Source organism: Chrysemys picta, chromosome 6, assembly GCF_011386835.1.
Source record: "Chrysemys picta bellii isolate R12L10 chromosome 6, ASM1138683v2, whole genome shotgun sequence".
Classification (NCBI taxonomy): Eukaryota; Metazoa; Chordata; order Testudines; family Emydidae; genus Chrysemys; species Chrysemys picta.
The window spans coordinates 80886604-80902238 of NC_088796.1; the positions used below are offsets into that span (position 1 = coordinate 80886604).

Here is a 15635-nt window from a genome sequence, read left to right on the forward strand (position 1 = left end):
CCTACTCTTCCTAGATGGCGCTCAGCCTTCTGACTTTGGCTTCCAGGCCCAAACTCAAAGTCTCTCTCGGAGGCCTCCTGCTCCCTGGGCTCTGGCCCCAAAAGCCCCTGGTGTCAGTGTCTTCACTGCAAGAGCCATTCTCACTCATTGCAGTTTCCTGAACATACCTTTTCCTGAAGCTCCCTGCTGCCCTTTCTAGGGAAAACAGCTAATCATATAGTAATCAGGGTTGGGAGTTCCAGGCCCTCCAGACCTTAAGGGGCAAGCCATCCTGTTACAAGAAGGCTTGGGGAAAATTCTAAAAGCAAATAGACAAGTATAGTAAGAGAAATATTTCAAAGATATTTTAAGTACATCAGTAATAAAAGCCTGCAGATGAATACTTGCATCCACAAGAGCATCAGGGTGCAAATCAAAGAAGTTAAGTCCAACTAAGCTAAATCATTCTTTTGCATTGATCTTCACCAGACAGGATAATAGGGAAATACCTATCATAAGGTTATTGCTTACAGATATTGAAGCTGAGGCCTAGTCAGAGATAGAGATGTCAAATAAAAAGGTGATAGAAGAACTTGAGAAGTGAAACTGTAATAGATCACCAATACCATCGTCCAAAAGTGCCTGTTCAGCTGTGATTCCTCATTTCCCTGACTGGAATACGTTTTTAGGGCTTGTTTGCACAATGCTGTAAAACACATTAGAGAGGCGTAGACTGTGCTGGCGTGAACTAAATGGTACCTACTTCGCATTAACATAGTCCTGACTATGTGCAGGATAATATGAGATAGGTACCTTTTAGTTCATGCCAGCAAGGTCTCATGGGGCAGTTAGAAGGCAGTATATTAGAGCACACTACAGATGACGCCTCTCTAATGTGCTTGACTGCATCATATAGACAAGCCCTTAGACAAGGTATATCTTAACTTCAGGGCTTTATGAACCTTGATATGTCCATTTGTGGGATTTTTATAAAGAAACTCTGCTGAACCCAAAGATCCAAGAATCAGCCCCCATCACACACAATTGGCCCCCTTCTCTCCTATGTCTCACTGACCCATGCACTTTATTTTTTTGATGTCTTCTGTGAGTTCTCTCCAAGTGAGGTCCACCCTTAGGATTTTTGAGTGAGTGAAACTTAATTGACTAATTTTGTGCCCCTACTACATTTAATTAATTAATTTTAAATAAAAATGGTGGGGTGTCTTTGAGTCCTATCAATTTCCTTTGCTACAGGAAAGGAGGAGCCTAGCTGTTGTAGTGTTTATTCAGTGCTGTCTGGCAACATCTGGACTTAATAGATAGTATGAAGCAAATGAAGATGGAGATGTTTCTGCAATTTTTAGCAAAGTAGCTGCAGCTTTATTTAACACATTCAACTAGCAAACCATACAAGATCACTCCTGATGGCTAATCTGTACTGCAGCTGCAAAGATGGAAAAGGACAGGAAGTAGCCAATCCAGACTGCCTTCCTGCAACCCCTGGAGGCTTGCATCTAGAACCTCTCTAACTATCTAGGGCATGACCAGTCCGCAAAAACCAAGGTCCGTGTAAACCAAGTTATTCTAGGGCTTGCCAGTCCCAAGATCCTGGTTTAGATGTAAAGTAAAGCTGCAATGTAGTGCATTCGGAAATAAAGTTTATTACAATTCCTGTAGCAGTACCGCCATTTTACATGCACTTCCTGAAGACCATTTAATATGAGGGAATTCTGATTCCTTTTCTTGCTTTTTTACAGTATGAATTTGTTTGCTCTATGGGGTGGAGTTAAGATTGCAATGGTTATTTATGTGGGACTTTGTGGTATCTTACTGAAGTGCAACACTTTCTCTAAACTTCCTGAGATTTTAATGTTTGTTTGGGTTTCTTCCCTCAACTCTTAATATTCTTGAAAGGTAATATGCCTGTAACCATATCTATTTTTTGTGGGGGAATTCTCCCTTTTTTTAAAGGTCCTGTGGTCCACTGGAGCGGAGCTCTGTTCCATCAGGTCCTCCTAGGGCTGCAATGTCCAAACTTTTCAGTTTGTGAGCTAAACGTAGTATGTTCAAAAGATCAAGACACCACAATCAATAATGTGGGACAAATTCTCTGCCTGTTTTCCTCCTTTTAGTCCAGCTTAGACAGTGCTAAGGGAGTAGAAGCTATCTATGGGGGAATCCCCATGCGTAGTATAGCCTGCTCTTACATTTTCCTCTCTGCACTCCATGGTGCAGAGTGCAGTTCAGGAGTTTGGGGGTTACTAAAATACACTGTGCATCAGCTATCCCTATCTGACATGTGGTCCCTTTGGAAACAATAGCCAGATGGCATAACTTACAGCAGACCCCTGATTGCTTTGATTTGACTTTCCTGTCACAGAGGATGAACTCAATAAGCTTATTATGCCTATAGAGACTCTTTGGGGGTATCCCCCTTGCATACCTCAGGAGATCCATGGGAATGGGGGAATGTTTCCCTGTTCTTTCTTTCTTTCTTTCTTTCTTTCTTTCTTTCTTTCTTTCTTTCTTTCATATAGATCTCAGGCGGTCTGCAGGAAGAAAGGCTTGGGTGAGAATGGTGGTTGGGGGCAGTCTACTGAGGGGGCAGTCTACTGAGGGGGCATTCTCCTGTTTTGCTAACCAAAAGTTCATTTTAGGAGACCCAGGGAATGAAGAACCCCTAACCCCTCTCCCAGGGGGAAGGGATAGCTCAGTGGTTAGAGCATTGGCCTGCTAAACCCAGGGTTATGAGTTCAATCCTTGAGGGAGCCATTTAGGGATCTGGGGCAAAAATCTGTCTAGGGATTGGTCTTGCTTTGAGCAGGGGCTTGGACTAGATGACCTCCTGAGGTCCCTTCCAACCCTGATATTCTATGCTTCTAAGGAAGGTGATTTGAGTGTACAGAGGGAAACACGTTAATGAACGAGCAAGGTTATTGACCTTACTCCTGCTTTGAGCTCTTACATCCTCTGATTATCAAGAAAATGCAAAGCCTCAAGATCCTATTGAACTCATTTCTAGATACACACATAACAATAATGCCAAGCATAGCTTTCACTTTCATCTTGCCAGGAGAGTACCTCTCACATGAGATCCTAGCTACTGAGATCTATATGTTTTTCACCTCCTAGCTGATTACTGTAATTCACTCTGTTTCAGACTGAATAAAGTTACATTACACAATGAAGCTCCAGCTTATGCAGAATACAGCAGATGGCTCTTGAAAAAGAAAAACATAACAAACATATCATACTCTCCACTGGGTCTCCACTTGGTACCAAAGACAGTTCCAAGTACTGGTCGTAATATTTAAATCCCATAATGGAATAGTGCTCGTCTGTTTTAAGGGCCAACTTTTTATCCACAAACAACTAAGACAGCTTTTCTCCATGGGAGTGCTAACACTGATGGAGCCTAGGTTCAAACTCTCAGAAGCAGGAGCTGAGGGTTATTCCATGATAGGTTGCATCTATAGTATGACTTACCAAGATAAGATGGAGCCCAAAGTCTGGCTACAATACAGAAGACACTTCTCTGCAGCAGTCATCTTGCACTAATGAAAAACAGGAAATACAGTGAAAAAGAAAAGGGAAGGGAAACAATTAAAAATCCAAGTAAATGTGGTTAAAAATAGGAAGAGGCCAAAACAGGATTTTCACAGCTATACTTAATGCAGGTACTTGGCATCTTGATACTGAGGTGATGGGTGTGTTACAATTGAGTGTGGCAAAGATCTTCCTACAATTGAGGCATGAAGGAACTCAGACTGCATCATTTATTTGTATTCATTATTCCACCTTCCTTGTGATTAACTGATACACAAATATCAGTACAAATAAAGTAGATATAGTTTGGGACATAAACAGCTATAGCAAAAGCTGACTAGCTTGATGAACAACTTTTGTGGATATTTTTAACCTCATTTAAACAAAACCATTTATACAAACAAGTACACTGTATGATCTAATACCAGCCCTCAAATCCAAACTATATTAAAAATGCAAAGTGAACAAAAAATATTGCAAACCTTCAAACTTTATGCACTGTTATCAATTTTTGATTCTTCAGTATGCTTGTTTCACACTCACTTTATTAAAAGGTTGAAACTCCTTGAATGCTGGAACTGACAAACCTATACATAAATGATTAGGAATGCTGTGCTAGTAATTTCCAGTAGAACTCATCATTGAGTTTCCTTATAAGAACATCTCTCTCCACTTTGAATGTTACTTAGACTTGTAAAACGCCTTTTTGAGCAGTCTATTTATTCTTGAAGACAAATTGTCCAAGTCAATTCTGTTAACATTGTCACAAATTGGCGCTTCTTATTGTAGATTGTATCAAATCCTGTAATGATTGCCTATTATTTTGGCTGAGAGACACATTTTGACCGTTACTGACCGCCAGTTACAATTTTTCCCTTAATTTAGGAATTCCTACTTCTTACTGAAGCCAGCTGGAAACAACTAAGGCATTACAGCACCTTTCTCAGCTGTTGGCCATGGTAATATGTATTCTCTCCAAAATATATATCTTTGGCAGGAAACAGAAAGAAGGAGTCTCGGGTAATCCTTGTGCATGCCAAGTGTAAGGATTGTTATATTTAACGGCTAGATTTCAGTCCCTGAAATTATGTTTAAAAGAAGTTCAAAGGTAGGCAAGTATTCATATAGAATGTGTAGTTTTCATGCAAAAAAACTTTAAAAATAGCTTTTCACTATATTTATCCAGGAATTTTTTTGTAGAGGCTTTAATAGGAATGTTTTACATGACTTGCAGCTTGAATGGTTTTACAGTACCTTTAGGACTGTGTCCAAAACTGCCAGATTAACAGCCACATAAAAAAACTCTGGCTGCATATTAGAGCATTTAGTCTAAACCTACAAACACAGTTGTCCTACGGGAATTTTTGCTAATCAGCTACATGGCCTCAAAATGTAGGTCACCTGAACAGTCAGAAGTAAGAAATAACTAGAACAGCACAAAAATGAACTACAGTGTGTGCAAGTGTGACATTCTTTTTTTTTTGGGGGGGGGGGGGGGGGAAATCAGTGAAAGAGCAATCTCCAGTACATAGTAATGAAGAGTAGGTTGAAATTAAATTAGGATTTACAGAGGACACCTGCTGAACCTCCAGACTTTACTAAGGAATTGGTGGGAGTAGAGCCATTTTACATATACTTAGTTTAATTATTTCATTAATGATTTTGACTGCATAGATTTTTCTGATTACATTCATTGCCTAACAAATTAGCATGGAAGATATTGATAGTCATAAGTGGGATCTTATTTAATTAAATAATTTTAATCCTGTCCTCCAAAGCACTACATCCCCTCCCAGCTTGGTATTCTCTGCAAACTTTATAAGCATACTCTCTATGCCATTATCTCAATCATTGATGAAGATATTGAACAGAACCGGATACAGAACTGACCCCACTCATTATGCCCTTCCAGCATGACTGTGAACCATGGATAACTACTTTCTGGGAACAGTTTTCCAACCAGTTTTGCACCCACCTTACAGTAGCTCCATCTAGCTCCATTTCCCTAGCTTGTTTATGAGAAGGTCATGTGAGATAGTAACAAAACCCTTACTAAAGTCAAGATCTGCTGCTTCCCCCCATCCCTGCATCTCCCTCTCCAACTCCTGGGCCTTTCTCCTGTCTGCTTTCTTTCTTCATATGGTTTGCAGTACTAATCCTCCAGGCCCTCTGTTCAAGGTCTGATGTCACACTGGCTTACAGGATCTTGCTAAACATGTCATACTAAGTCCTCTTCTTTCTCATCTGACTCAGGCATTCCTGGGTATGGCGGGAATACCTCAAGGCTGCAACAACTGCAGATAAAACACAGAGGTACCACTGTCATAACAGAAAGTGAAAATTAAGGTTCAGAACTCCCTTCACTTAATTGCGCTGTTAAACAATAATAGAATACCATTTCGTGAAATGTTTTTGGATGTTTTCTACATTTTCAAATATATTGATTTCAGTTACAACACAGAATACAAAGTATACAGTGCTCAGTTTATATTTATTTTTATTACAAATATTTGCATTGTAAAACACAAAAGAAATAATATTTTTCAATTCCCCCATTGCAAGTACTGTAGTGCAATCTCTTTATCATGAAAATTGAATTTACAAATGTAGAATTATGTAAAAAAAAAAATCTGCATTCAAAATGATAAATAAAAGAAATAGTATTTTTCAATTCACCTTATACAAGTACTGTAGTGCAATCTCTTTATCGTGAAAGTGGAATTTACACATGTAGATTTTTTTTTGTTACATAACTGCTGTCAAAACCGAAACAATTTAAAACTCTAGAACCTTCAAGTCCATTCAGTTCTACTTCTTGTTCAGCCAATCGCTCAGACAAACAAGTTTGTTTACATTTGCAGGAGATAATGCTGCCCCCTTCTTGTTGACAATGTCACCTGAAATTGAGAACAGGCATTCACATGGCACCATTATAGCCATCATCACAAGATATTTACGTGCCAAATGCCCTAAAGATTCATATGTCCCTTCATGCTTCAACCAACATTCCAGAGGACATGCATCCATGCTGATGACAGGTTCTGCTCGATAACGATCCAAAGTATTGCGGACTGACGCATGTTCATTTTCATCATCTGAGTCAGATGCCACAAGCATAAGGTTGATTTTCTTTTTTGGTGGTTCAGATTTGGTGGTGTAGTTTCCACATTGGAGTGTTACTATTTTAAGACTTCTGAAAGCATGCACCACACCTCGTCCCTCTCAGACTTTGGAAGGCACTTCAGATTCTTAAATCTTGGGTTGAGTGCTGTAGCTATCTTTAGAAATCTTACATTACCTTCTTTGCATTTTGTCAAATCTGCAATGAAAGTGTTCTTAAAACAAACATGTGTTGGGTCATCATCGGAGACTGCTATAACTTGAAATATATGGCAGAATGTGGGTAAAACACAACAGGAGACATACAGTTTTCCCCCAAAGAGTTCTGTTACAAATTTAATTAACACATTTTTTTAACATGCTTCATCAGCATGGAAGCATGTCCTCTACAATGGTGGCCGAAGCATGAAGGGGTATACGAATGTTTAGCGTATCTGACACGTAAATACCTTGCAATGCAGGCTACAAAAGTATGAACTCCTATGACATTGTAAATATAAAGCCAGCAGCATTATCTCCCATAAATGTAAACAAACGTATTTGTCTTAGTGATTGGTTGAACCAGAAGTAGGACTGAGTGGACTAGTAGGCTCTAAAGTTTTACACTGTTTTGTTTTTGAGTGCAGTTATGTTAAAAAAAATCTACATTTGTAAATTGAACTTTCATGACAAAGAGATTGCATTACGGTATTGTATGAGGTGAACTGAAAAATACTATTTATTTTGTTTACCATTTTTACAGTGCAAATATTTGTAATAAAATAATATAAAGTGAGCACAGTACACTTTGTATTCTGCGTAGCAGCCGTGTTAGTTTGTATCTGCAAAAAGAACAGGAGTACTTGTGGCACCTTAGAGACTAACAAATTTATTAGAGCATAAGCTTTTGTGGACTACAGCCCACTTCTTCGGATGCATCCGAAGAAGTGGGCTGTAGTCCACGAAAGCTTATGCTCTAATAAATTTGTTAGTCTCTAAGGTGCCACAAGTACTCCTGTTCTTTTTGTATTCTGCGTTGTAATTGAAATCATTATATTTGAAAATGTAGAAAAACGTCCAAAATATTTAATAAATTTCATTTCATAGTCTATTGCTTAACAGTGCGATTAAAACTGCAATTAATCGCGATTAATTTTTTAATTGTGATTAATATTTTTGAGTTAATCATGTGAGTTAACTGCAATTAATTGACAGCCCTAGTGGATACTGCCTTGTATCTTGTGAAGTAATTTACACCTGTGCCTAATGTACCAAATCAGAATAGTACTGTTGTCCGTACATGACTGCACAAAGTGCATGGCAGTGTCAGGTGCATTATCAGTACAGTTGAGCTCAAGCCACCAAGTTTGGATTTCTGCTCCAAAGACTGGTGTTGATAGATCCAGGGCATGTTAAATAAGGTATCTGAAACATATAGTAACTTGTTCAAGAAATTAAGATTTAAATAAAAATGTTGTACAGGCCATGTGTGTCTTTTATCTACATGAACACAAAGTACCAGAGCCCCTGACATCCATTTACCAGGGAAACATATCAAGTTATTTTTTGTTGCAAAACATTTAATAAAGTATATAACTGCAAAAAATGGATGAAATCGATCTAGATCTAGCAGAGAGGGAACAAATGGCAACACTGTATCATTATTTTGCTATGAAATTACACTTAAACCAATGGCATATATGTGACTAGATAATTAATGTACATGTGTCTCATGAGATTCTGTGAACATAAAGTCAGCAAAGGAGGAAGGGCGTGTTTCACAAATTCAAATTAGATTTCATGTCCATCTGTGAGGCACTGCCCTAGTTTGCCTTCCAGGATTTTATTTCACAATCATTTTTATGGAAAAAGAAAGCTACTGTTACTGTACTATTTTTTTCTGACACCATTCACCTTGGCAACAGTAAAATGGCAAGGCTGATTGGTTTCAGACTACACTGTCAGTTCTTTGTGCAAGTTTGATTGTGTGGTGTAATGTACTTGCGTGCATCAGGTCATTTTGATAAGATTACACCTATATCACTGTTTAGCTGCCATGGAGCCTACAGCCATGTTTGGCACCACTTCTATAGATTCCATATTATACCCACGGAGATTTGTCTCAGTAGATGTGAGAACTTCCTCATGGCCTGTTGCAGGATTATACACATGAAAAGGCATGCTACATTTAGTGTGTATGGAGCTCTTCAGTCCATGACTTCCTCTCTTTTAGGGTTGGAATCCCCTCTTATTGTGAGTTTGTGCCGCATATATGGTTGCCACATCTCTCCTGTTGTTTGCCTATTCTTTCTCCCTGACCCAACTTCTTCTGTTTATCTTCCCTTTTTCTGTGTATTTTACTGGGGTTTGATTTCAATTTTTCATTCTTATTTTCTTGTTACTGCTGTTCAAGGTCTCTCCTTCCCTTCTGAATCTCTCCCTTTTTCCTCAGCATCTTCCCACAAAACCTTCTCTCTTCTCTCTGTTTCTCTCCCCTTTTCTCTGTTCCTCTTCACACTTTCCCTTTGCATAGAGCCCTTGAGTATGGGAAGGAAGAAAATATCTATTAGGGTGCCTTAATCCTTGCAGGAGCTGAGAAGAAGCATTTCAGGCTGATGGGTCTTTGAAGAAACCAGAAGACAAACTTAAAAAGAATCGGCATCCACTCTGCTCATTGAGGGGAGCAATTTAGCAGTGGGGTTGGGAATATAGCAGGATCTTCATCATCCACTCCTCCTCCTCTCCAGTTTCTGTGAGCATATTCTGTTGCTCCACCCATTCTCTTTTTGTTGCCTCCAGAGGGAAAATTCAGAAATAGGGATGGGAGAGCAGGCCTTGGAGCTCAGAGGCTTCTTTTGCTTTGCTTTTTCACCACTGGTGCTTCAAGATGTGTGTGTTCCTGATTGTAACAGGTAGATGGAACCAATGCCCAACGCTGGCAAGGTTTTATAGATTTTTTGGGGTAGGGGAAGAGCTATAATCCATAGGTTGGGAATTGCTGCCGTAAGTATTAGACACTACCATATTTTCTAGTTTACTTGTTTTAAATCAATTTTAATTTATGAAACCATGAATCTCCCTCAAATCCAAGCCCCGCTGAGGTCAAAACTTCCATTGGGTCAGGATTTCACTCCCAAGTTTTTACAGGAAAAAACAGAATTCTGACACATGCCTTTCTTCCATCTGTTGTAGTGTTCCATTACCTGTGGCAAAGGAATGCAGTCCCGAGTAATCCAATGCATGCACAAGATCACAGGAAGACATGGCAATGAATGTTTTTCCTCAGAAAAGCCTGCAGCATACAGACCCTGCCATCTTCAACCCTGCAACGAGAAAATTAACGTAAATACGATCACATCACCCAGGTTAGGTAAGCTGGAAAAAAGCCATATGACAGTGCAGAAGTTATCTTTTTCTGTCTTTCCTTATGAAGAAAAATGATGGTCCTGTGATTAAAAGCACAAGGCTGGGATTTAGGCGATCTAGATTCTATCCTTATATCTCCTGTAGAATTATGTGTCACTTTAGGCATGTCATTTTAACATCTCTGTGGCTGTGTTTCCCCATATGTAAATTGAAGATAAAAATAGTTTGCAGGGGTTTCATGAAACTTAATTCATAAATGTTCGTAAAGCACACTGGTATCCATGAAAGGGATGTGATGTGGTATTCCATCTTATTATTATTACTAAACATCAAAATGTAAATATCATTATATTGGTGTTAGAAATTTATTTCAAACCAGTATTTTTCTGGTTAATTGCACCACACATTTTTATAGAGTTGAGAAAATATATAAAGTTTAGTTCGGCAAAGTTTTCTAAACAACATTCTCATGGTCCTTAAAGGACCAAGAAGGCCCTGGTTTAAGGAGCATGTACAAATGGTTCCTTCTGCCAGTCTTTCACCCAGATCACTACATCTGTCCATGATTGTGTAGAACATCAGAGATTAAATCTTCAACATAAAGGGGTCAGAGACAAACTCACTGGGACCATTTTAAAATCCAAAAGTTTCTCAAACTCTGTTTCCTATTAGAGACCCTGGAAGAAATTCTACGACTGGCGTAGAGAGAGATCTGTTAACCATACCAATTATCCTCCAAGTAAAATCCCTAGTGGAGTTTTCATAAGGGTCTTACCATCAGCTCCTTAGAATGTCAGTCTGAGCCTTGAGCATGATTGGGATATATTCAAAGATCTGCTATAGTACATCTTTTCCCAATGATTTTTTCAGAGCCCTTGTTAGGATAAACCATCCTGTCAATAGATTATTCCTGCATGGAAAGCAAATCTAATGTCATAAACTGTCTGTAATCCTTCCTTTGAGCTAATGAAGGGTATTCCCCTTTGAAGTTGGAACCCTTATAGCATTTTGTGTAGTGGCCATTGTCTCGGCTTGCTGGATGACTGAGATGACAGCTGAGGCTTACAGACCTTATATAGTATTTCATAAGGACAAAATTGTTCTTCATGTTTTATCTGTCTTTGTGCACAATTGCCCAACTGACCTCCACCAACATCAGAACACTTTTTCCATCCAGTGAGACAGAGGCATCTCTCTGCCTCAGATGTGAGACAGGCCACGAAGTTCTACTTTACATAAATATGCAACATAGAAATTTCAGGTTGATTTAAAATGTTTTTACTTTATTTGAAGGACCAAAGTGAGGTAGTGAAGCCCATAAGGCTGAGTTATCTGAGTAGATCAGAAGATGTAGCACTGATGCTTGTAATATCAAAGTCAACCTTATCCACCAGGAGTTAGGGCCCATTCCACCAGATGCATAGAGACAATGCTTGCCTTGAGTGGATCTGCCATTTGGGCTTCCAGTCATATTGTTGGTTTTGTTTTGTTTTTTTGCTCTGCCGGCAGGACTCGGCTTATTTTTTTTTTGCTCTGCCGGTGGGCACCTCCCCCCCATGTGTCCCGATATTTTCTTCCCCGCATCTGGTCACCCTATTGTTGTATAGACATGCCCACAGAGCTCTTGCTCTATTCCTGTCTGCTCCACCTTTCTGGCTGGAGCTCTGGCCCTGGCTTCATTCTGTTAGCCACACCCTGCAGCTTCCTGATGCTATTTATGAGGAATTCCCTGGTCCAGCCCAGGTGTGCCTCTTTAGTAACGAGAGTTGGCTAGCCTCAGCCTTCCAGCCCTTAAGGAGCAAGCCACCCTGTTACAGGGCCGCCGCACTATTAAAATACAAATATATAATTAAATGTGCAAATAACATTAGAATAGAAAAACAGTTAGTGAGGCATTACAGATGGACATAGTCCAAAGAAACACTAAATTAGGTATTCCTTGAGGTGACAAGGTTAGGCTCAAATTAGATAAGATCCATGGAGCTCTCCTTCCATTGCTGGGGCGGAGGAGAGGGGGGAAGGAAAACAGAAACCAGAACAGATATCAAAAGCTATATCTGAAGAAGCATGGGTTCCTATACTGCCTAGTAACAATATGACTGGAAGCCCAAATGGCAGATCTACTCAAGGCAAGCATTGTCTCTATGCATCTGGTGGAATGAGCCCTTGACTTTGATATTACAAGAATCAATGCTACATCTTCTGATCTACTCAAAAAAGCCGAGTCCTGCCGGCTGAGCAAAAAAAAAAAAAACCAAAACCCAGTGCTGCCGGCAGATATTGGGACAAATTGCATCCTGACCAAAGATCGGTCGGGACGTGGAACAGACACTGAAATATCGAGACGGTCCCGATTTTCTCGGGACATCTGGTCACCCTAATACAACAAAGAAAAACCTGCAACTGGCCCATGCCCGCCAGCTCGGGCTCATAGCCTCTGGCTGTGGGGCTGTTTCATTGCTGTGTATATTTCTGGGCTCAGGCTGCAGCCTGGGCTCTAGGACCCTGAGGGGTGGGAGGGCCTGCAAAGTGGCCCCTGACCTTGAGGTTGTGCTCAAGTAAGTGGCTATCACACTATAGGCCCCAGTTAGGGATCAGGGTCTCATTATGTTAGGCACTATACAGATGTGAAGTAAAAGGTCAGATCCTGCCCCACAGAGCTTACAGTTTTGGTTATGACATGCTGGATGGAACAGGTGGACAGAACAAACAAGAGAGGAGGAAGGGTAGGTGAGGCAACAGTGCTTTGAGCATGTTTTGTATGGTAAGCAGTACTCAGAGCTCACCATCTGCCTGACCATTGTCAGCTGACAGAGTTGTGTACGCATCATGGAGTGATGAGTCTTAAGGAAGGATTTTTAAGGAGAATAAGTTAGCGGCTTTTTAGATATTAACGAGGCATTCATAAGCAGTTGTGAGGGAGTACGTGCAAAGATTTTTGAGGTAGAATGGTTTTGAATGGTGGGAACATTGTCACAGTGAAGACAGTAGTCAGCGCCATAATGTTTTAATGGAAGAGCTAAGCCATGAAGGGTCTTAAAGGTAAAGAAGAGAAGCTTGTGTTTGACATATTAGGGAAGGGGGGACTCAAAGAGGGTGGTATTATCAGAGTGATGAGCAGGAAAATAATCTTAGCAACATCATTTTGAATGGACTTGAGGGGATAAGGTTGCAGTTGTCCAAGCCAGAGAGGAGGAGATTGTAGTAATTAAGATATGATATGATCATGTCTGGCCAAGTATACCATCCTATTCCTGAAATCTCTCTCTCTCTCTCTCTCTCTCTCTCTCTCTCTCTCTCTGTGGATAGTCATTACTAATGTATTGCAGTGTCCATTTTTCTAGATAAAAGGTATTTGCTTTATTTACGATTTTGCAATTATTATCTTGAAATTGTGCCGTCTTGTAAGTGTATGGCATTCATGACAGGGAGGCTGTTGGGTCTACTTAGCTGGGCCCTCAAAAATTCTAATTGTTAAAATATTGGCAGCGTGTCACCAAGATAGGATTCTTTTCCTCTGTTGAAAAATAAACAAGTTTCACCCCACCCATTCCTTCCCACCGACAGAGCTCCAGTGCCCTCCCAGCTTCCTTTCCTCTCTGCTGCCTCCCTCAAAAGTGCCCCAGTGCCCTCTTTCCATGCTTGCTGGCCACTTCCTTATCAGTTACTCCTGCCTTTGCTTTCACTCAGTCCACCTCCTGGTTCCTGACCCAATGGAGTCACTAGCAGGGAGGTTGGTTGTGTCAGAAGTCTTTAGACACCCTTAAGGACATCTCTACTATCTGATTGCTTACTAACAAATTTAGTAATAGGTAATAATAGAATGAATGAACATTATACTCTGCCTTAGGTATCAAATGAACTGTTTGAGTGTATAGATATATAGTTGTGTTTTTTGTTTGTTGTTTCACAGCTGCTTTAACATTCAAGTGCCTGGGAGACCAGTGGCCTGTATACTGCAGAGTGATACGAGAGAAGAACCTCTGTCAGGACATGAGGTGGTATCAACGCTGCTGTGAGACATGCAGGGACTTTTATGCGCAAAAAATGCAACAAAAGAGTTGACCTCTGTCAGGCTGGCTGGCTCTCAGCTCTTTGCAATCTCATTATTTATACACACACACACACACACACGCTTTTTCAGACCAAATATTATCAGATTACATATAATTTAATCAAATTAATTTATTTTTGCCTGCCAGACATGCTTTCTTGTTTTGGTTAGATGGCCTTTGTGTTTTATTCTCTGAGGTTTTCATAATTTTTATATGAACAGTTTTGGATACATATATCAGAATTTTTTAAAAAATAGTATTTTAAATGTTTATGTTCGGTAGGATCATCTCTCTGTTGCCAAGAAAAACCCTCATGTTATCTTGAATTTATTTTAATTTAGCTGAATAGTTTTGCTGTATTTGGAAATAAAGCCAAAGTTTTTTATTTTAATTTTTTGGCATTCAGAGTCAGAATGACCTTGTTTATTTTGCAACAGATGTTGAGGTGTCTAAGCTAACATTGTTGAACAGGTTATTACAGAATGTATTGTGAAATCAGTTTCTCTTTGGGTTAGAGACATACTGTAGGAGAGAATCTACTGTAACATATAACCTGTGATAAACAAAAAAAATCAAAATAGCGAACTAGAGATTTTGATTGTGCTCATGAACACATACTTGAACACAAGTATTGAATCAATGAAACACTGTAGAGATTTACACTGAATCACTCACTGTTGCACTGTTTGAGGTAGTTTAGAGAAACACAAGTTCTAGAATTTGTACCATCCTATGAAACCACGTCTGTACTGTTTTAACATGTCACTTGATTTTAAATGTTTTCAGCAAAAGACCCATGCCTCTTTATGCCTTTGTCTGTCCTCTTTGCAGTTGTACAAATGGAAGAGTCCTTGTTCCTGCCATTTGTATGCGTAATCTGTTAAACATTTTCCAGTTCTTTGTTGATGACTTAGAAGATAGCTTTGTGATACTGCTTTAGTTTCATCTTTGTTTTATGAAAGTCTTTATACAAAAAAAGTTTTACAATTTTGTGAAACATTTTAAAACAACTAAAATTTTCCTTATGAGAAAATATTGTACATGATTCACATGATTTTTACATTTTCAATAAAAAAGTAAAACCTCTTTCTTTATTTCTGTTTTTCCTATTTTGTGCATCTGAAATATTCCTGGTTTTTTTTCCCCTTTTTTAAATTTTTAATAGAGCTTATGTCATCATCCCCACCCCTGCCTCTATAGTACAAGTCCATGGGACTGAGCAGCATAAAGGGGTTCTAAAAGCCCTGGACCTGATGGGGAGAAGTCCTACAGCTCAGGGGAGAGGAAGACAGCTATAGATTGTCTCCTGAAGACCCCTTTGCAAACTGGCTGTAGGAGGAATGTGTCTGGCATGGGAGTGGTTGGAGCTGTTACCCATAGGCAGTCAGGGATGCACACAAAAAATTATCTTTGGGCTGGTACCAAGGATGCAAAGTTTCAGAGGCAAATGAGAATATTTTCTAGATATAATGAATGAAATCAGGGGTTATCATCTAAGTTTACCTGCAACTTTAGCTACAGCTTTCGTTTCTTCGGTGGCTGTAATACTTGACTATTAGATGTACATGCAGTCTGCAACTTGGAGGTCAT

At 39.6% G+C, this 15635-nt stretch overlaps 1 protein-coding gene across 3 annotated transcripts in view; it reads left to right on the forward strand.

The window, feature by feature from the left end:
* The window catches only part of ADAMTS19 (ADAM metallopeptidase with thrombospondin type 1 motif 19), a 326693-nt gene extending 311562 nt beyond the window's left edge, over positions 1 to 15131 (forward strand). For all 3 annotated transcript variants that reach the window (XM_065599319.1, XM_005303066.5, XM_065599318.1), the window contains 2 exons: positions 9817 to 9994; positions 13904 to 15131. In XM_065599319.1, the coding sequence (XP_065455391.1) occupies positions 9817 to 9994; positions 13904 to 14055 (330 nt within the window). In that variant the 3' untranslated portion in view covers positions 14056 to 15131. The remainder of the gene's footprint in view (positions 1 to 9816; positions 9995 to 13903) is intronic.
* The last annotated feature ends 504 nt before the right edge of the window (positions 15132 to 15635 follow it).